Source organism: Paraphaeosphaeria sporulosa, assembly GCF_001642045.1.
Source record: "Paraphaeosphaeria sporulosa strain AP3s5-JAC2a unplaced genomic scaffold CC84scaffold_12, whole genome shotgun sequence".
Classification (NCBI taxonomy): domain Eukaryota; kingdom Fungi; phylum Ascomycota; class Dothideomycetes; order Pleosporales; family Didymosphaeriaceae; genus Paraphaeosphaeria; species Paraphaeosphaeria sporulosa.
The window spans coordinates 68,642-89,209 of NW_017253371.1; the positions used below are offsets into that span (position 1 = coordinate 68,642).

At 52.7% G+C, this 20,568-nt stretch overlaps 8 protein-coding genes and 1 non-coding gene across 9 annotated transcripts; 4 read left to right on the top strand and 5 right to left on the bottom strand.

Annotated features, from left to right (window-relative positions):
- Positions 1-67: 67 nt before the first annotated feature.
- Positions 68-1,290, bottom strand: CC84DRAFT_1190415 (Methylthioribose-1-phosphate isomerase; the record flags this gene model as incomplete). The annotated part of the gene is made up of 2 exons (XM_018181114.1): positions 68-731; positions 776-1,290. 2 exons carry the CDS (start codon positions 1,288-1,290, stop codon positions 68-70), a joined length of 1,179 nt encoding a protein of 392 aa, XP_018030658.1.
- A 419-nt stretch (positions 1,291-1,709) lies between these two features.
- CC84DRAFT_1209294 (Aldo/keto reductase) lies at positions 1,710-2,727 on the top strand (the record flags this gene model as incomplete). Its single annotated transcript, XM_018182211.1, has 3 exons — positions 1,710-1,752; positions 1,809-2,334; positions 2,386-2,727. The coding sequence occupies exons 2-3, from the start codon at positions 1,819-1,821 to the stop codon at positions 2,725-2,727; spliced, it is 858 nt and encodes a 285-aa protein (XP_018030659.1). The 5' UTR covers positions 1,710-1,752; positions 1,809-1,818.
- Positions 2,728-3,826: 1,099 nt separating this feature from the next.
- Positions 3,827-8,700, top strand: CC84DRAFT_1221823 (ABC drug exporter AtrF; the record flags this gene model as incomplete). The annotated part of the gene is made up of 5 exons (XM_018183308.1): positions 3,827-4,550; positions 4,602-6,025; positions 6,081-7,070; positions 7,127-7,291; positions 7,339-8,700. 5 exons carry the CDS (start codon positions 3,827-3,829, stop codon positions 8,698-8,700), a joined length of 4,665 nt encoding a protein of 1,554 aa, XP_018030660.1.
- Positions 8,701-8,857: 157 nt separating this feature from the next.
- On the bottom strand, positions 8,858-10,893 carry CC84DRAFT_1102171 (MFS transporter-like protein; the record flags this gene model as incomplete). Its single annotated transcript, XM_018174951.1, has 6 exons — positions 8,858-8,985; positions 9,035-9,202; positions 9,253-9,432; positions 9,494-10,580; positions 10,655-10,791; positions 10,848-10,893. The coding sequence occupies 6 exons, from the start codon at positions 10,891-10,893 to the stop codon at positions 8,858-8,860; spliced, it is 1,746 nt and encodes a 581-aa protein (XP_018030661.1).
- A 1,758-nt stretch (positions 10,894-12,651) lies between these two features.
- On the bottom strand, positions 12,652-12,736 carry CC84DRAFT_t98. The gene has a single exon. It is a non-coding gene; the product is annotated as a tRNA-Gln (tRNA).
- A 784-nt stretch (positions 12,737-13,520) lies between these two features.
- Positions 13,521-14,239, bottom strand: CC84DRAFT_1190419 (ribosomal biogenesis regulatory protein; the record flags this gene model as incomplete). Its single annotated transcript, XM_018181115.1, has 2 exons — positions 13,521-14,067; positions 14,124-14,239. 2 exons carry the CDS (start codon positions 14,237-14,239, stop codon positions 13,521-13,523), a joined length of 663 nt encoding a protein of 220 aa, XP_018030662.1.
- A 245-nt stretch (positions 14,240-14,484) lies between these two features.
- On the top strand, positions 14,485-15,991 carry CC84DRAFT_1190420 (uncharacterized protein; the record flags this gene model as incomplete). Its single annotated transcript, XM_018181116.1, has 2 exons — positions 14,485-15,115; positions 15,165-15,991. 2 exons carry the CDS (start codon positions 14,485-14,487, stop codon positions 15,989-15,991), a joined length of 1,458 nt encoding a protein of 485 aa, XP_018030663.1.
- Positions 15,992-16,401: 410 nt separating this feature from the next.
- On the top strand, positions 16,402-17,573 carry CC84DRAFT_1101859 (oxidoreductase 2-nitropropane dioxygenase; the record flags this gene model as incomplete). The annotated part of the gene is made up of 2 exons (XM_018174935.1): positions 16,402-16,519; positions 16,615-17,573. The coding sequence occupies 2 exons, from the start codon at positions 16,402-16,404 to the stop codon at positions 17,571-17,573; spliced, it is 1,077 nt and encodes a 358-aa protein (XP_018030664.1).
- A 374-nt stretch (positions 17,574-17,947) lies between these two features.
- On the bottom strand, positions 17,948-18,529 carry CC84DRAFT_1180339 (HSP20-like chaperone; the record flags this gene model as incomplete). The annotated part of the gene is made up of 1 exon (XM_018180468.1): positions 17,948-18,529. The coding sequence occupies one exon, from the start codon at positions 18,527-18,529 to the stop codon at positions 17,948-17,950; it is 582 nt and encodes a 193-aa protein (XP_018030665.1).
- Between the last annotated feature and the right edge of the window lie 2,039 nt (positions 18,530-20,568).

Below are 20,568 nucleotides of genomic sequence, written 5' to 3' on the forward strand. Positions count from 1 at the left end.
GGCTTGCGCCCTGATCTCTTCCTAGCTGGCACCCCCGAGTTCGGGCGGCGTGATGGAGCTATATCGTCTATATTTCTCCCACGCTCGAAGGCTTGATCGTTGAACCTGCCACTTCAAATACCTTGTCCAAATGGAACACGCCTTTGCTGTCCTTCTCCACTACTCCCACTTCCGTGATGATCCCATCAATCAACTCGGCCGGCGTCACGTCGAAGGCTGGGTTCCAGACTCCGATTCCGTTCGCAGCAATGCTGACTGTTTCGACGACCCCGAGGTCCAGATTCACGCCGTCGTGCCTGGGTCCTTTCACGAGCGTCACCTCCTTGCCTGGTCTCTCTTCGATGACAATATCAGCGCCAGACTTGGTATCGAGGTCGATGGTAGTCCGCGGCGCAGCAACTAGGAACTTCACGCCATGGTGCTTTGCGAGGATGGCCAGTGAATAGGTCCCAATTTTGTTTGCGGTATCGCCATTCGCAGCGACCCTGTCTGCACCAACAACAATGCCAGCGATGTTCTCGCTCGGTCCCCTTAGGCGAAGTAAAGCTGCTGCCATTGAGTCCGTTACCAGTGTGGCTGGTATCTTGTCGTGCACAAGTTCGAATGCTGTCAGACGGGACCCTTGATTGTAAGGCCTGGTCTCAGAGCAAAAAGCATGCTTCAAGTTGCCCTGAGCGTGTAAAGACCGGATGACCCCGAGAGCAGTGCCGTATCCAGCCGTGGCAAGAGAACTGTTTGATCAGCGATGACCACGAGAACACAGCAGATGGCTTACCCGGTGTTGCAGTGAGTCAACATGCTCACTGGACCCTTTTTTGCAGCTATCGTGTGCTTCACTATCCAGTCTGCGCCATGACGTCCAATGTTTTCGTTGTCGCTCACATCATCGATCAACATCTGCTCTGATGCCGACACGTAGGCTTCTCGTACTGAATCGCCAGTGGCTCCTTCCCTGGTAGCAGATTCTTCAGTCGCCTTCTTCAGCTTGCGCGCCGCATCTGCCAAATTTACAGCGGTGGGTCTGCTCGTGACGAGGTAGTCCAGCTTCTCGATGATGAAGACCTTGACTTCTTCGGCGATGGAAGGTAGCTTCATATTCGTCAGCTCGACGGCCAGTGCCAATGCCGCTACAATGGCAATGGCTGGGGCGCCTCGCGTTCGCATCTCCTTGATCGCATGCCACGCGTCGGTGCTTGAGTAGATATGATCATATTCTTCAGCATGGGGAAGCTTCAACTGGTCGAGGATTTCCAGCTGGCCCCTGGAGTACTTGATGGCTTGGAGCACCATGCTGACTTCTCGCAGCGAAGCTTGCGGGAGTACTTGCTAATGCTGAAGAAAAAGTTGTGTTTGCCCAAGCTGCCCGCGCAAGTTGACGCCACAAAATCTGAGAGCAGCCGCCCCGCTCTGACTAGCGCGGGGTTGTTTTGGGGGAGCTCCAAAGCTCTTCCATCTCATGTCGCATGTGTATGCTGTACACTACTTGAACGCACAATGCTACGTACATGCAGAGAAATAGAGCCAGTAATCAGTACCAGAGATGCACATGGCCTTGTGCACCTGCGCGTTGCGACTAAGACCCGACTGCTAACCGCATTTGCTCCCAAAGCCCATCCCGGCAACAGGCTGCGGCATCCTGACATCACCACACGAGGAATAGGTAATTGAACAATGGAGCTCTGAGACCTAGGAACAGCTCTTCTTCGAGCTTCCCGTGCTCCACCTTCTACCTTTCCTAGGCTTTTCAATCTCGTGAGTGCTGAAGGAAGTGTTTCTACGCAGTTCCAGTCCATTGACCTCAATGGCAGGCTTTCCACCATGGCTTCCAAATTAAGCCTAACGTCCGCTCTCACACTTCCCAACTCCAAGTACAAGATTCCTCATATCGGCTTCGGCGTCTACCAATCCCCGCTATCTACCTGCGTGAACTCCTGCCTCACCGCAATCACAGCTGGCTATCGCCATATCGACACTGCGCAGTATTACGCCAATGAAACAAGCGTCGGCCGAGCTGTTCGTGACTCCAGTGTTTCCCGCTCCGAGCTCTACATCACCACCAAGATTCTTTCTCCAGGCAAAGACATTGAGTCGACATACAAGTCCATCGAAGACAGCGTTGAGAAGTTGGACGGTAAGAATGGCTACGTGGACCTTTTCTTGATACACAGTCCCAATGGTGGGAAAGAGAGTAGAAAATTGATGTGGCAGGCTTTGGAGAAGGCGAAAGCGAATGGTAAAGTGCGGGACATCGGAGTCAGCAATTACGGAGTTGGGCACATTGAAGAGATTAAAGAATTTGGGCAGGTATGGCCGCCAGCCGTCAATCAGATTGAGGTATGTACTGCACAGGTGATCTTAAGCCAGAGCTGCATTCATTCACGATAGCTCCATCCGTGGTGCCAGCAACGTGAGGCTGTTGAGTACTGCAAGAAAAACAACATTGTTGTTGAAGCATACTGCCCGATCGTTCGCAACCAGAAGGTCGACGACAAAACGCTCAACGAAATTGCGAACAAACACAAGACGTCGCCGAACCAGGTACTCATCCGTTACGCTCTAGAGAAGGGTTGGGTTCCCTTGCCCAAATCCGATTCGCCGAAGAGAATCGAGAAGAACGCGGATGTCTATGGCTTTGAGCTGGATGTTAAGGACATGGAAATTTTGGACGGTCTAGATCAAGGCAAGAGCGGTGCGATTGTGCAGGCTGTTAGCAACGTCCCTTCATAGACGTACTAAGTACAGACATGTTTCGTATCAACACTTTCAGGAAAGATCTTCGATAGCCCAGCAGGCTCATTCCGATAATATTCGGTGCTGTGCATCCACCCATACCATAGGTACTTCGGAGTCAACAGCGGCGATAACTCAGTAAAGCCTCGCGAGGTCATCTTGGCATCCCCATAAGCATTGTACGTTCACGTACTCAAGCCGTGTCTTCATATCTTCGACTTGGCCACGGATTCCTCAGCAAGGTCAGAAGAAAGTCAGAACAACAGGCGAGCCAAGGTCCCCTTATTACTCCCTCCGCTGTCAGCATCAGCCCGACGTGAGAATCCCATAACGCTTGCCTCCTCGGAGCTGTATCAGCGTGTGGACTCACGCGTATCTGGCACGGACACACTCGGCGACAAGACCGGAGAAAACAAAATTGTACATGTGTAGGGCCGAAGACAACGATGCAATTCGCCCAACAAGCGAAAAGCGCTTGGCCGCTGACAACAGCGTCTGCTTGTCGCGTATCGCAAACCACTTTCGGACATTGCAAAATGAAACGTGCTGCGTCATCAAGACTCACTGTCCAATCACCATGTGCGGAAAAAGTGAAATGCTTATCGATAAGGCTCCCACGGCTCCTCACACCGTTCTGCAACAATCACAATACACCAACACGACTCAGCAAGAATGTCGATCTGCCGCCTCTTGACCTGGGATCGAGTCGACGAACTCGTTCCGATTGGCATATAGAGTTTTAACGTTGCAGATGGCGGCAGACTAGCTCAGTCTTTTTGCCATAAGCGCGAAACCACAGTGCTGAGACCCACCATTCATGCCAGTTCTACAATGACGTCCTCACAATCGTATATCGCGTAAATCCGTTTGACTCCGGCGAGCATTTGTCAACGTGCACATTACTCACCTTGATCCACCGTGTCTCCACACGCAAACGGCACCCTGCATGTCCCTTGCTTCAACAGTTTGTGTACCAATGGTATATTTGACAATTGAGACCTTGTGTTCTACGAATCTCTGTCATACCTCAAAACCATCACAAATTAGTCTTTAATGCTATCCATCTGCCCTTTCACTCTCCACTGATACAGCAACGATGTGGGGAAGCGGTCTTACCCGCAGCAACACGGAGGACAGTCGACGCAATCCTTGGCACAATGAAGCACAAAATCACCCGGATCGCTTAGAGGAGGTTGAAACGCCACCGGAAGACAGCGCCGCCAGTGAATCCGATGAGGATGGATATCGACCCAATGCTGGAGGAACCTGGGGAGAGCGGGACGCGGGTGACATCGACACTCGTCACGCCGCGGAGGAGTTTGCGGTCTTACGAGAGAGGTTGACGACCATGTCGAGAACACAGTCGCGAGCCTCAGAACGTGCGGACGGACTAGTGAAGACAATCAGCCGACGGAGTGGGAGGAGCGGAGTACAGCGACGACACTCAGTGGCGGCGACGGAAAGTAATACTGGTGGCGATCATGAAGATGCGGCTACTGAGAAAGAAGATGACTTTGAGTTGGGAGCTTTCATGAAGGAGGGTCATTTCGAGAAGCGGAAGAATGGGCAGTCTGCGAAGAAGGTTGGGGTTATCTGGAAGAACCTCACTGTACAAGGTGTTGGGAGCACGTCAACCTTCGTGAGGACGCTTCCAGACGCCATCATCGGTACCTTCGGACCTGACTTGTACAAATTGGTATCTCGATTTATACCCGCACTGAAGCTATCCCGCCACTCTCAGACCCGAACGTTGATCCACGACTTCCAAGGCTGTGTGAGGGATGGAGAGATGATGCTTGTACTTGGACGTCCTGGATCTGGTATATATAAATTTTCGATTCGGTTGCAGTTCCCACGCTAATCAATCCCAGGATGCTCCACCCTCCTCAAGGTACTGGCCAATCAACGAGAGAGCTATGCCTCAGTAGAAGGGGACGTATCATACGGCGGGATACCCGCAAAGGAGCAAGCAAAGAAATTCCGCGGAGAAGTCAACTACAACGCCGAGGATGACGTGCACTTCGCAGAGCTCAATGTCTGGCAAACACTTTACTTTGCACTCCTGAACAAGACGAAAAAGAAGGACAGGGACCACATACCGGTGATTCTGGAAGCACTACTGAAGATATTCGGGATTTCGCACACCCGGTATACCCCGGTTGGTGACGAGTTTGTGCGCGGTGTAAGCGGAGGAGAACGCAAGAGAGTTTCAATTGCGGAGACACTTGCGACCAAGAGTACTTGCGTATGCTGGGACAACTCGACTCGAGGTCTGGACGCCTCCACTGCGCTAGATTACGCAAAGTCACTGCGTATCATGACTGACATTAGCAACCGGACGACTTTTGTGACATTATACCAAGCTGGCGAAGGCATTTACGAATTAATGGACAAAGTCATGGTGATCGATCAAGGTCGATGCATTTACCAAGGGCCGGCAAATGAAGCGAGCAAATACTTTTTCGATCTGGGGTTCAAAGCCCCAGAACGACAAACAACGGCCGACTTTTTGACGGCTTGTACTGACCCTGGCGAGAGACAATTCCGTGAAGGCTACGAGCATAAAACACCTAAGACACCAGAGGAACTCGAAGCAGCATTCCGACAATCTGAGAGTTACAAACGCGTCCTGCGGGAGGTTGACACATATGAGGTCGAGCTCAGACGGTCAGACTACGTTGATGCACGAGAATTCGAGGGCGCTGTCCAAGAAGGCAAGAGCAAAACGGTATCGAAGAAGTCACCCTATACGGTCAGCTTCGTGCGCCAGGTCCTGGCCTGTACTCAGCGAGAGCTCTGGCTGACATGGGGCGACAAGACAACACTTTTCACAAAGTTTTTCATCATTATCAGCAACGGTCTCATCGTGGGTTCACTTTTCTATGGCGAGAGTCTAGATTCCAGTGGCGCTTTCTCGCGCGGCGGCGCCCTTTTCTTCTCGATCCTCTTCCTGGGTTGGCTACAACTTTCGGAACTTCTCAAGGCCGTCTCTGGTCGAGTGATCGTCAAGCGCCACAACGACTACGCATTCTATCGGCCTTCCGCTGTTGCGCTGGCGCGTGTGCTTCAAGACTTTCCGTTGTTGCTCTTTCAGGTCGTACCATTTGTACTAATCATGTACTTCATGACGGAACTGGATGTGGACGTATCGAAGTTCTTCATCTATATGCTCTTTGTATATACCACGACGATTTGCATTACGTCCTTGTATCGAATGTTTGCTGCGCTATCGCCAACAATCGATGACGCTGTGCGATTCTCCGGCATTGCATTGAATCTGCTCATCTTATACACGGTAATACTCCAAACATTGGCTCGCTATATTACTTACACAACTGATGCACTAATAGGGATATGTGATACCCAAACCACAACTGCTCAACAAGTATATCTGGTTCGGATGGCTAGAGTGGGTCAACCCTATAAGCTACGCGTTCGAGGGAGTCATTTCCAACGAGTTCTCGGATCGAGTCATGGAGTGCTCGCCATCTCAACTTGTACCCCAAGGACCTGACGTGGACCCGACTTTTCAAGGCTGTGCGCTGACTGGCGCTCAACCGAATGCACGCACCGTTCCCGGGTCCGCATACCTGGCAACAAGCTTCAATTATTCGAGAAGTAATCTATGGAGGAATTGGGCGGTGGTCATCGCTTTTGCGGTACTTTACATCATAGTCACTGTGTGGGCAACCGAAAAGTTTTCCTTTTCTTCGGCTGGTGGCGGTGCATTAATTTTCAAGAAGTCAAAGCGTTCTAAAAAGGCAGTAAAACAGGCCCCCTCCGATGAGGAGAAAGCCGTTGCTGGTGATAGCACTGGGAGTGATTTGAGCGGCGAGACCACGGAAGCACAACATGAAGAAGCCTTGGAGCAGATCTCCAGCAGTGAGAGCGTCTTTACCTGGCAAAATGTCGAATATACGGTGCCGTACCAGGGAGGTGAGCGGAAGCTACTCAATGGAGTCTCGGGCTACGTAAAACCGGGGCAAATGATCGCTCTTGTCGGTGCTTCTGGAGCTGGCAAGACGACGCTACTGAACACATTGAGCCAGCGCCAGAAAATAGGGGTCGTTTCAGGCGATATGCTCGTAGACGGCAAGCCTTTGGACGTTGGGTTCCAACGGGGAACCGGCTTCTGCGAGCAGATGGACCTTCATGACGGTACTGCAACTATTCGGGAAGCTTTGGAGTTCTCTGCTATTCTGAGACAAGATCGCAAAATCCCTCGACAGGAGAAGATCGAATACGTGGACAAGATCATCGATCTGCTTGAGCTTCAGCAGAGCCAAGATGCTCTCGTTTCTAGCTTGGGTGTGGAACAGAAAAAGCGGTTAACCATAGGCGTAAGTCACACGAAGTGTTCACCCACCCTTCCTGAACTCATACTAATAATTTTCAGGTGGAACTTTCGGCTAAGCCTAGTTTGCTACTGTTCCTTGATGAACCTACCTCAGGACTAGACTCAAATTCAGCCTACTCAATCGTTCGCTTCCTCAAAAAGCTATCTTCTGCTGGCCAAGCCATCATTTGTACCATACATCAACCCTCCTCGGTCCTCATCCAGGTACGTTGCCGCCGCTGCCCCCGCCAGCCCCCCACTAACGTTTACAGCAATTTGATATGATCCTCGCGCTGAATCCGGGTGGAAATACCTTCTATTTTGGACGTGTAGGCGAAAACGGCAAAGACGTCACGGAATATTTCGCCGATCGCGGAGTGGAGTGTCCTCCCAGCAAGAACGTCGCCGAGTTTATTCTTGAGACTGCCGCAAAACCTGTCAAACGCAAAGACGGAACGAGGATCAATTGGAACGAGGAGTGGGCCAAGTCGTCCAACAACAAGGAGATGCTGCAGGAAATCACGCGGGTCAATAGCGAGCGCAGCCAGAAGGCTTCCGAAAACAAACACGACGAAGCGACCGAATTCGCTGCACCAGTGTGGCTACAGACGACTATGGTCACGAAGCGCGTGTTCACGCAGTACTGGCGCGATCCCTCCTACCTCTACGGCAAGCTCTTCGTCGCTGTCATTGTCGGCATCTTCAACGGTTTCACCTTCTGGAAGCTCGGCAACAGCATTGGCGACATGCAGAACCGCATGTTCACATCCTTTCTAATCCTTCTCATCCCTCCTACGATTGTGAATGCTGTGGTTCCGAAATTCTACCAGAATATGGCACTCTGGCAAGCACGCGAGCTCCCTTCGCGTATTTACGGCTGGGTGGCCTTCACGACCGCTCAAGTCCTTGCCGAGGTCCCTATCGCAATCGTCTCTTCTGTCCTATACTGGCTCCTCTGGTATTTCCCTACTGGGCTTCCAACGGATAGCTCGACTGCCGGCTACGTTTTCCTCATGACCATGCTGTTCTACTTGTTCATCTCGTCCTGGGGTCAGTGGATCTGCGCTTTCGCGCCCAGCTTCACTGTCATCTCTAACGTTTTGCCCTTCTTTTTCGTCATGTTCAGTCTCTTCAACGGTGTGGTCAGACCGTATACGCAGCTTGCGGTGTTTTGGAAGTACGGAATGTACTACGTAAACCCGAGTACTTACTGGATCGGTGGTGTGCTAGCGGCAACGCTCCATGGGATTCCGGTTGAGTGTGAGTCGAGCGAGACTGCGCTATTCGATACGCCACCTGGTCAGACATGCAGTTCGTATGCGGATGGCTTCTTGTCGCAGTCCCCAGGATATTTGCTGAACCCCGACGCGACGTCCGGCTGCATGTACTGCCCATACTCTTCGGGAGACGACTATCTAGCTGCGCTGAACATATCGGCTAGCGACAAGTGGCGCGACTTTGGCATTTTCCTTGCGTTTTGCATCAGCAACTGGGCGTTGGTGTATTTCTTCATCTGGAGCGTTCGGATCAAGGGATGGAGCTTTGGTTTTGGAGCCATCGGTAGGGCGATAGGCAAGGCTATACGTGGAATGAAGGGCAAGGGAAAGAAGAAGGATGGTGAGGGAGAGGCATAAGCAAGGGTCATCCGGGCAATATAGACCCCTGCACAGATTTGTTGAAAGAATGGAAGCGAGTGAGAATGGAACCAAACGATACCATATATTACATTATCAATCGAGCAAATAATTCGCAAAATATCGAATTGAGTTCCAACCATCGTCTCGAGTCGACTCAATGCCCCAGGAGTTTTCTTACACTCCAGTCTAATGGCATCATAATCTTATCCGCAATCGCATCAGTAACTTTGAAGAACACGTTGTGCCGGTGAAAGAAAGAGCGACTCTTTTTGCCGAAAATATCTGTGCTCTGCGTTAGCACCTCCCAAGAGAACGTAAAACAGAGACTAACACATAGGGATAGTCAACATGCAGATGCCAACCTGAACGCTTGCGATAGCGGTGAACACAGGCCTCACTTTGCCTCTTTGGATCCACTCGAAGCCTTTGAACGTGAGAGCGAAAGAGAAAATGTTTTTGAAGACGAGCAGACAAGTGAAGCCTTCGACGGACATGTCGCCTAGACTGGGTCAGTCTCGAAAGTCTCGAGTGGGGACAAAGGCGACTTACGATGCGCATCAACGATGTACAAAGCACTCGCGACAGCACCGCAGACCATGCCTGCCACCTCCAGCGCGAAAAAGAAGTCGGGCCAGAACCATCCATACTTGTATGGGTCACCACCCGTAAAGCCGAATCCATACAAGCCTGCACATCCCAACACGAGCTGTGGGAGCACAAGGAACATTCCTTCATATATTCGTTAGGTTTGCTCAAGGGATTTGGATCGAGACAAAATGAGGGAACTTACGGAATTCTGGCTCGTAGACGCCGTGGTTGAGACGCGTGAGAAACCTAGCCGACCAGTCTGACACGAGACCGCAGAGAATGAAGCCGATGAGCGCTCCAATGAAGGCACCTGAATACATATACCCGGTTTTCTCCTCCCCAAACCAAAGCGGAGGTCCTAGCATGATAGCTGCTAAGACAACACCGATCATTACTGTCCATCCGATCAATGCGCCCTGAATGAGGCAAGCCCAGAGAATGCCAGGATGGAAAAAGAGTGGGAAAGGACGAAGGAGAAGGTGTAGATAACGTTCGTCCGTGTGGCGGCCATTGAATGGTAGAAGACTCCTTTTCCACGAGACCTTGGTTCGAAGATGCGGCTGCTGCCCAGTGCTCTCAGCATTTGCCCCACTCCCCGCTCTGTCAAGCTCGCCTGATGTATCCGCGGAAGATTCCACTGCTATCTCTTTTGACACCGGCGGCGGCGTCTGCTCCACCATGTTTCCCATTGTGTCGATATCGAACCGTTGCTCCCTTTTGTAGGTCGTCTCAGGACAGAAGAAGAATAACAACGGGAAGAGCATGGCCGTGAAGATCGCGACGAAGTAGAACGTCCACTCATACCCGATCTCCGCGGCGATTTTGCCCACAAGAACTGGAGTGAAAAACGCGCCACCGAACAAGGCAAGATTACTGAGTGCCATCCTCAGACCCCTCTCGTGCACGAAATAGAGGTCCCCCACAGAAGCATTGACGAGTGCTTCAAACGGTGCAAGTCCTACACCTTGGATAATACGTGCCCATAGGAGAACCTTGTAATTTTTGCCATTGGCGCCACCCCAAGCACTGCTATGTATGACGGTCACGGCTCCTATGAGAAATACGTGCCGTTTCCCCCAAATCCTCGCTGATGGCACGAAGAGAAAGCCTGCAAGGCCGACGCCGAGGAGGTGGTAGCCCGTGAGTAGAGCCATGTCCGTAAATGAGCGTTGGAAGTAGATGGCGAGGGATACGGTGTCTGCGGCGAGCAGAGGGGAGAGAGTTGCTGCGATCACCGAGATGAGGGAGAGAATGCATACGATGAGGTCGCGTTGCCATAGTGGCCAGTTCTACATGAGATTCGTGAGCATTCACGATGCATATTCGCTGTAGATTCGTGGTTCTGACTGGGTAGAACGCGTACCAGAGGATCATTAGGATCATCGGAAGGCTGAGGGACGAGCAGTATCTTCCCCGTTTTATCGTACTTCAGACCCGCATCGCGAGCTTGCCCTTGCTCTTCTTGCCTCCTTCGTTCATCTTCGAGTACGTTTGCCGTTCCTATGCGCTGTGTTAGCTGCCCCGCATGTTTCCATTCAGGACCCCTGATCGCGTACCAGGGACGTGCTCCAGCTTATGATCCTCGAGGATGCCGAGACCCATTGTCGCGTGGTTACGTTAGACTACACAAAGGATAGCGATGCGACAGCGAATCCACATAGCGAAGTTTGGAGGAGGTTGAGGTGGAGTTGGACTATCGTGGAAAGCTGAATGTACCTGTTGCCGATCCCAGCTGGGCCGTTATGAATCTGGGGGTGGGGACGGGCTGTGGTCGCCGTTCCAGCTGGACCAATGGGGGCCTAGGAGGGTAAATCATGACCCCAGCGTCGCGACATCCTCGTTCCCTCACCTGCCAGATCAATTCTTCACAGGAACAAGGTTTGCTCAGATGCCGTCTTTTGGTGGCATGGATGTTCAATCACATCAATGCGAACATAGATAGAAGTTTTCTACGGTGCTCTTTGGCCTTCTGCAAGCGCGCATTGTCAATAAACACTCAAAGCTCGGATCCCGGATGCAACCGGCCATGTATGCCAAATTGCAAAGATACGTCTTGCCCGACGACAACAAAGATACACGCTACTGGCCCTAACCTGGACGTGGACAAGATGAAAAGCCACAGATGGAACAATTGAATCTTATTATCGAGAGCGCTGCAATACATAGGGCTTACCATATTCACCGAAGTAATTCGACGGGCCAATTATCATATACTAAATCTCCTTTGGCAGCAAGAAGCGCGTCTTTACAATTCCTAGGGTACATCAAAGGTCTGACGTGTATTGTTGCCTGCTTCGCCGGCATAGATGAAGAAACACCTCGTCTTTCCTGGCATGATCTTAGAATCCTTGTGAAGGGCATGTTCGAGAGGAAAACGATCGTTCGTGATATGTTCCACGGTTCGCAACTACGCGTTTAAGCCTTCTTCTGATCCGAGACAGCTTGAGGTTGTGGTAAACGGGTGACGGGTCCGCTGTTGGTGCGTCACTGACAGATTCAGTGTCGGAGCTTACCGGGAGGCAGATCATCGTCGCCTTGTGCGTTGACTACAGCTGCAAGGGGATCTCTGAGCGTCGATGCATTCTGAGAGAGCAATTTTTGGTTCGAACAATGGAAGATCATTAGGAAGCCGCCACTGTATAATCATGTGCCTTTCGACTATTTCACCAACAAGAACGCCTATATTTATCGAGTGTCTTCGAAAAGAAACGGGTATTACCACGACTATAGTCTGTGAAGATTGAAGCGGAAAAAAGGGACATCAAGGACGAAACACGTATGCTCACCAGGCAATGTTCTTCCACCACCGTAACGAGAGCAATCAAGTACAGTGCCGGTATCACTCGAACCAATGCCAACAACAATGCCGAGCTGAGCATGGTGTGCCTCGTTGACTCTGTTTTGGCGGCAGACGCTGGGCCAGGTCTCGCCACGCTGCATGTCCTTCTATAGCATACTTTTATGTATATCAGGCTTTGGGCCGTTGTCAGGCCGTGTATGAATAGGTAATACATGCCTAGGTGCTTAGGGAGCCTTCCTTGCAGTCCACGAGTACGCCCCGTGGCCCGCAAGTATTGGGGGGACCCGTATTTTCGATTGCCGGAGATAGCTCTCTAGCAATTCTGAAAAAGTGGACGTAGGTCTCTAGGTTACCAGAGGAGCACCGAGTATATGTGGTTACGCGTGCCAAACAAATGTTCGAGACTCGATGAATGCAAGCTCAGCAAGATGTTACGAGAGGTGTCCTTTGTACTACTGTATGGTGCCATGCCAGGGTAAAAAGCCCACCGTTCGCTGCAAAAAGGTGAGCTAGTTATATGGTCCCAGCACTCAGCTGGAGCAAAAGAAATGGCAAAAGATAGGTCGTGCCCGGAATCGAACCGGGGTTGCCGGAAGGTCCTGATATGATCAGAATCCGGAGTGATAACCGCTACACTACACAACCTTTTGAGAAGGTTGGGGCACGATCCACTACAAACTGTAGTGAATTGATGTCAAGAGGCCAAAATTAAAAAAATATATTCCAAAAATTTTAAGTCCTGTGGCAGATTGCTGGAAACCTGGTATGTTGCAAAGACTGGCGCAGTGATGGCGGGGCAAATTTGGTGCGCGGTGTGGGCCGGACAAGGGGCGCCGTTGGTTCGCTAAAGAAGCTAAGACCTGGAATTTGGGCAGATGTTTGGGAATACAACGTCGAGGTTCTCCACTCTAATAGATCGGAAAGTGCAGCACAACTAGCTGGAACGATGTTCGATTTTCTTGATATAAACATGGCGATTGGACTGATTGAATCAATTGGACCGACTCGAATGACTGGAATCGTAAACTCAAGCACCGTTTCTCTATGAACATGCCTACGCAGCTCCACACTGTGCCATGTTGATCGCAGAAGCTCTACGACTTAGTGCTTTCAAAGTCACAATGTGGAGGTAAGGACGATTACACGGCCTATGTTGAGGAGGGGAAGACATGTGGCAATGCAGCGCAGGAACATTAGCAGTGATCCCACTTCATAGTTTACTCTTGGCTAAACAACATAAGCAACGCTGGACTCTTCAACACGAGCTTCAACCTGTTGCATCTTGATGCTTCCTGCCGCTCGCTGCCAGGACCAAGATGGTGCCATTTTCAAGCCATATACGCCGGTATCATATAATATCCCTAACGCCGCCCAATGCATTGCGAGAATCCCTCACCCATCATCTTTGAGCCGCACAGATGCCATGTCCCTAGCCAGATTTCTTAGCGTTGCGCTCGTTGGCGCGCTGTTTCCTCTCGTTCCTCCGGATCTTCTCCTTCCTTGCAGCCCTGCTGTCGGCCCTCGCATCGTGGGCCTCGCCAGTCTCCTTCTCCCTCTTGTCATCGACCTCAACAAGCCACTCGTTGTCGCCCTCCTTGTTCTTGCCCTTGTAGCCCCACCTGGGGACCCACTCGCCGGTAGCCTCGTCATAAACCAGCTTGGTCTTGTCGTTCTTATTCTTGGTGATGCCCTTCTTCTTCGCGAAGAGCTCCCACTTGGTAGGCGGCTTCTCGGCGGGGATGGGTTTTTCGCGGGGCAGCGGGGTGGTGCACGGGGGGAGTACAAGGTGCACGCCATCGGCCGAGGACTTGATCTCGCAGGTGCTGAGCAGCTGGTTGACGAGGACCTGGGCGGCGTCGCGGGCGTTGGCTTGCAGGGCTGCTTCGTCGGCGTCACGCGCCACGGGATTGGGGTCGTTCGCCAGCAGGTTCCCCAGGTCGAAGGTGTAGGGCGTGGGCTTGTCGACGGTCACGGGTCTGCGCCAGGTCAGCAAGAGTGCAGCGGGGCATGCGCATGGCGGGCGGGATCGCACCTTCTGGTCGCGAGGGTCGAGTCGGTCATGCTCATGGCTGCGTTGGGCGGGGAGGCCGCGTGCATTGCGTCGGCGCCGTTGAGCGCGACGCCGCCGTCCATCTCCGTGTCAGACATTGTGCGTGTGGGTGGGTGAGCGGGTGCGCGACGCTGCGAGGTGGGAGCGCCGGGCTGCTGCTGCGTGCACAAAAATTCCTGGCCGGGGGACGTGGCTAGCCGCGTTGGGCGCTAGCTCTGGCAGCGGACCTCCGATGGGTGGTGCTTTGGTGCTTTTTGGCAGCGACAGCCAGCGAGCCTCCGCATCCGCATCCGCATCCGCCCCCCAGCTCGCCATTGCAGAGGCGCCGCGCCTCGATCCCGCCATGCCTCCGCCAACGTGCCTGCGGAGCTTCTCCCAGCTGTCCCTCGACTCGGCCGCCCGCGCCTCGATGGCCTCGCGCGCCCGCGCCCACGCCCAGATGGCCTGCTTTTCCACGTCGGCCGCGCGGTATGCCAACCCAGTGTCCAAGAAGAAGGGCATGGCGCAGACCAAGAAGGGCAACAAGACGCTGAACGTCAAGAAGGGCAGGAACACGGTGCAGGACACGGGGAAGCGCCCAGCCCAGGGCGAGCGAAAAGCTGCCCGGAAGCGCATCGTGCTCACCAACGACAACGCCCTCGAGGTGGCGACGCTCAAAGACATGACCAAAGCCGACGTCCTCAGCGAGGCCAACCAGGGCCGCGTGCTGGGCATCCCCGAAGCGACCGTCGACGCGCTCCGAGCCGTGGAGGCTTTCAAGACGACCCAGGGCTGGAGTCTGTTCAGGAGACCGGCAACGCTGATGCGCAAGGAGACGATTGAGCTTGCCAAGGTCATGAAGGCCGCCGAGGACGACAAGAAGACCCTGCGCAGGGTCTTGAGCGGCGAGAGACTGAGCGGAAAGAGCACCCTCCTGCTCCAGGGCCTGAGCATGGCTTTCGTGAGGCAGTGGATAGTCATCAATCTCCCCGAAGGTGTGTGCGCCGTCTGACACCTCTCGCGCACGCTGCTAATGTCCCGCAGCCCAGGATATCATCAATGCGCACACCGAATACGCGCCTCTCCCAGACTCTCAGCCCACGCAGTACACCCAGGAGACTTACACCGCGAGCCTCCTGAGCCAGATCCTCAAAGCCAACAACACCGCCGAGAACCCCATGCTCGAGAAGATCAAGGTCACCACGAGCCCCGCACTACCTCTTGCGCTGCCCGCAGATGCCACCCTCAAACAACTCATCGAGCTTGGCATAGTCAACCCTGAAGCCTCGTGGCCCGTCTTTGTGGCGCTGTGGCAGGAGCTCACACAGCCTGGTCGACCGCCCATCATGCTCGCTGTCGATGGCACGGCTCACATGATGAAGGAGTCCGACTACCTCAACGCCGAGGTGAAGCCTATCCACTCGTTCGACCTCACCATAATCAGGCACTTTATCGACCACCTCTCCGGCGCCAAGTCTCTTCCCAACGGCGGTGTGATCCTCGCTGCCACATCCCAGTCGAACGCTCCGTCTACCCCAGCGCTCGACTTCTCAGTCCAGGTAGCTGAGGCAAGACAAGTCGATCCCAGCAAGACTCCTCGTTGGAATCCGTACAAGAACATCGACCCGCGCGTCATGGAGGCTTTGAAGGACCTCCACAGCCCCACGGCAAAGGAACAATTGAAGCCGCTGGACGTTATCAAAGTCGGTGGTTTGAGCAAGGACGAGGCACGTTCCATCATGGAGTACTATGCGGAGAGCGGCATGCTCCGCGCAAAGATTGATGACGGCTTTGTGACCGAGAAGTGGAGCCTAGCAGGAATGGGCAATATTGGCGAGTTGGAAAGAGCCAGTGTACGATTGAGGATATAACATGCACGATTTGGACGCGTCGAGGGCAGAAAGCGCATTTGTACAATACTATAGATGGGGTATGTATGTAAATCTGTAAAGACGTAACGTTGGTTGAGCAACTATGACCCAGTCGATTTGAGCGAGTGCAATGTTCATTCATGATATGCCCAAGAGATCAAGAAGAAACCCGGAACATCTTCCGAGTGTGCGCGCCATGTGACCTCTTTTCGGCAAGCCGAACTAGGCCGAGGAGAAGCATCATCATCAACCCTCATATCGAGACACCACGCTTGTAACTCACTCACAGATCTGCTGCCTACAATTTACGAGATCGCCGAATAACACAGCCTCGAGCCATTGTTCTTGAGATTCCAGCCATCTTTGTGGAAATTGACAATTAAAGAGACATCTGACAGTTCGGCGAGGTCATGGAGGGTGCGCAACGACTCAGGGAAGACTATCCATGGATACAAACACCCCTCGTAGTAGGTGCGCCGATGCGCCTAATAGCGCTGGCAGACATGGCTGTTGAGATTTCCAAAGCAGGTAATTAACATCCATCATCTTTCCTTGCTATTTCTCACCACTTAGCCCGGCTCATCTTTCAAAACGACGTTTAAATCCATTGTAACATTTCACAGGCGGTTTAGGGTTTATCGGGGTCGGGACAGACACTTCGAATTTGTCCTCTGACCTACAGGCCGCGGCCAAACTGATTGAAAAATCCAGTCTTACGATGAACCACGACGTCATGCCCATCGGCATAGGATTCATCAACTGGGGGGCCGATCTGGATACCGCCATCTCTCTGATAGCACAGTACCGACCAGCTGCGGTGTGGTTCTTCGCACCTACCTCCATCTCCTCATTATGCGAGTGGACTGCTCAAACCCGGAAAGCGTCCTCGCGGACAAAGATTTGGGTGCAAATCGGCAGCATGAAAGAAGCGGCCGAAGTGATGCATGCCGCACGACCTGATGCGCTCGTCGTCCAAGGCACCGATGCAGGAGGTCATGGTCTGGTTCAAGGCGCGAGTCTCATCACCCTCTTGCCTGAAGTGTCCGATAACGTTTATGCCATGTGCAAAGAAGAGGGGATTTCTCCGGCCATTCTCATAGCGGCGGGCGGTGTAGTAGACGCTCGCGGTGCGGCTGCCGCTCTCGCGCTCGGAGCCTCGGGTGTCGTTCTGGGAACGCGGTTTCTGGCTAGCCCGGAAGCCAACATATCAAAAGGATACAGGGATGAGATACTCCGTGCAAGCGACGGAGGTCAGTCCACCGCAAGATCCAAGGTCTATGATAATCTGCGGGGCACTACGGGATGGTCGGAGACGCACAACGCACGGGGTGTGATCAATAAGAGCTACGTAGATGCGATGTCTGGCATGGACGAAGAGGAAAACAAGAAGTTGTATGAAGAAGAAATGAAGAAAGGGGATGCGGGCTGGGGGTTTGAGGCACGGATGACAACGTATGCTGGGAGCGGAGTGGGACTTGTGAGAGAGGTCAAACCGGCGGGCGACATTGTCCGGGAGGTCAGGGACGGCTCGACAGCTGTGCTAGAGGGGTTGAGGGGTAGTCCAATTGAGGTGAAGCTATAAGAAGCTGACGATTTTGGCTAAAATATGTGAGGTCCAGCAATGGAGACATCGCATGGGAAGTATTTTGGTTCGGAAGTTGATGTCAGGATAACAATTAGTAAATTATGGTAAACTATTTAAAACCCAAACCTAGTGACCGCCAACTTTTCAACTACCCTTGAATTTAAACAATAATCGCAAGGAACGTGCGGTTTTTCCGGAGAAATGAAAGATAATCAACGCTATACTCATGCTAGGCCGTTGGAAACACCGGAATTATGCTGAAGGAGTGCAGGACAACTCGTTATTCGTTGATAGGGTATTTGATTATCCGACGCGTTGAGGCTTGCTTGCCTTACTTCGACAGATGATTGAGGATCGTTTGAAGTGGCCGCTTACACGATAGTGACCTTCCTCGGCTGAGGATTCTTCGCCTTTGGGACAAGGATGGAAAGAATGCCGTTCTTCAGGCTCGCCTTCACGGCGTCCTGATCCACACGCTGCGGGAAGCTGAAACTGCGGTGGAACTCGCCTACCGAGCGCTCGCTAACCCAGTATTTGTGCTTGGGTGCTTCGTCGTTCTTTGCGACCTCCTGACTGCCCTGCTTGGCAAGTTGTTGCCCACCCTCAGCTTCGGTGCCTTCCTCTTCAACGGACGGTTGCTTGTCTTTTGCAGGGGCGCCTTCGATAGCGGCGGTAGGTCGCTCGCCCTCCTCCCTCAGCGTCTCGTGGCGTCCCGACACGGTGAGTGTGTGAGAGTCAGTCCACTCGATATTGATGTCCTTCTGGTCGATGCCAGGGAACTCGCCATGCAGTTCGTAGGCGTCTTCGACTTCCTTGACATCAAACTTGGGAGTGAAGGCCTTGATGGAGCGGAACTGCTCATCCAAGTCTGGACGGAAGACGCGGCGGTCGTAGTCGTCCATGAGGCGGAAAAGGGGAGCAAACTCCTGAGTGAAGCGTGGGAAGAGAGACATTGTTGGTGTGGTTGAGAGACTTCGCTTTTGGATGCGGTTGAGTCGGTATGGAAATTTGCGGAAGCTAGTTCGCAGTGATTGCATGAAAGACTTGTGTTTCTGTGATTCTGATGATGAGCCTACAGAGGATGAAATGGAGGTATATATATTCGAGGGTAGGTTGCGTGGAATGTCATCATGACGCTACATACGATGTCTCTAAAGCCTTGAGTTTTCTAGTAATTTCGTTGTAGTGGTGTGATGGAAAGTGAGGATACACAGGGAAGCTTCGGAGAGTTTCGAGAAGGGTCGATCCCGTGGTCGGGTCCAGCTCACGACCCCAGCATGAACTTGGAAGGTAATGTGGCACATGAAGGCTAGTGTTACACGCCATCTGCTTAGTTGCCAGGTCGATATATGATATCGGGTTTGGCAACTTTGGTGGACTCATGCGAACCGCGGGAATGTCAGAGTCACGTGATCGCTGATCGACCTATCGGGACCTTGCGTCCTGGCGCATTGAGATCCAAGCATCGACGTGACGGAAACAATATTTTTCCAACGAACCACATCAGTGTTCAGTTATATTCTTACGTATGCTATTTGGTAAATTGTGCGTCTAGACCTGAGTTGCACCTAGGCAGTCATCCGCCGCGTCGCGTTCATCGAATGACACCAACAAGGCGCTAGTGGCGTGTTTCCCAATGTAATTGCCGCGACTTGAGTCGCATTCCAAGGGTGGATGTTTGGTTACAGAGGGTTGGCGTATACAAGTTAGACAACTGTGATTGTTTCCTAGGTAGCTTTGCGTTCCCGATGCAAGGCCAGGCGTGCATTCATTGCTTCGTATTAAGTGATTCTGGTCGTATAGTATATATCGCGAGCTTCTAGGGCTTGTCCTTTATGGCACCGAGAAGTTCCATACTTCGAAGGAAGAGGCCGATTGGAATTTGCCAATACGCATCCCATCGCCGACCACACTGTTCCATGAGCTCGTCCGGCACCGGGGAGGAATGCTTAAGTTGGCGCCTGTGAAGCGGCATCCTTTCGCCCGCCTCTAGGGACGAACATGCCTCCTCCTTCCACCGCAGCTCTCAGACCTGCTCCGTGTCTACTCTATTTCCGTTGCACCATCCTAGATGGCAACCGATGTTGCTGGACTCGCAACCCCCTTCGTCCAATCCGCCCTCCAGGGCGGAAACGACTACCTCAACCCCGAGGGCTGAATATGTCTTCGACCAGAAGGTCGCGGCAGCAGCGGCAGCCAATTGAACTCCACGAAGATTGACCACATCGCCAAGAAGGTCACCCGCAAGCTCCAATGATGGACTGCCCACTGAATGACTACTTGAACGCTATGGTAGTCACTCTTCCCGCCTCGGCGATGCAAGCCTACCACTCTAATGTACTCGACAAGCAAAGCGTTCCGGGCCTTAGAGCACCATGTCATATACTCACACGGGCATCACGAGGTCCGAAAGCTCATTGCATCAAGAACAGGCAACTGCCAGCGGAACCCCTGCAGCCCGCAGTAGCCCCCCCCCTTGAGAGCGTCGACTCTCCAGACCGCAAGATGAGATCAATACATCAAGCACCCCCAGCGCGTGCCGCTTTCCGCCGCCCTCATATCAAATCATAAGTTCTGGACCCTTCTCGACACTGGGAGTAGAACTGACCGTCTCCATCCAAATACCACCTACATCAGATCGATCAGTCTCTGTCAGCGTCGGCCTGTCTACCCACTCTAAAAGTGTCGTGTACAGAACTGGATCTTGTTGAACCACCCAGTCCCACTACTTGGACAGGGGCAGGCTGGCTCCAAAACCATAAAGCCTATGAATGGGACCTCTTAGTGCGAAACGGTGGGCATCGACGAGGTTACGATGCTGCAGTATTCCGGGTTATCGTCCTCGAACCCGGACACAAGCAATGGTCGCCCGGAATTTGACGTACATACCATCAAATTGTATAGCTCTGCAGTAGATGCACAGCCTCCGACGGTTATCCAAGTTTCGAACAAGCTTCACACGCTCTTCCCCGCCGACTTTGCGCCTCACCTC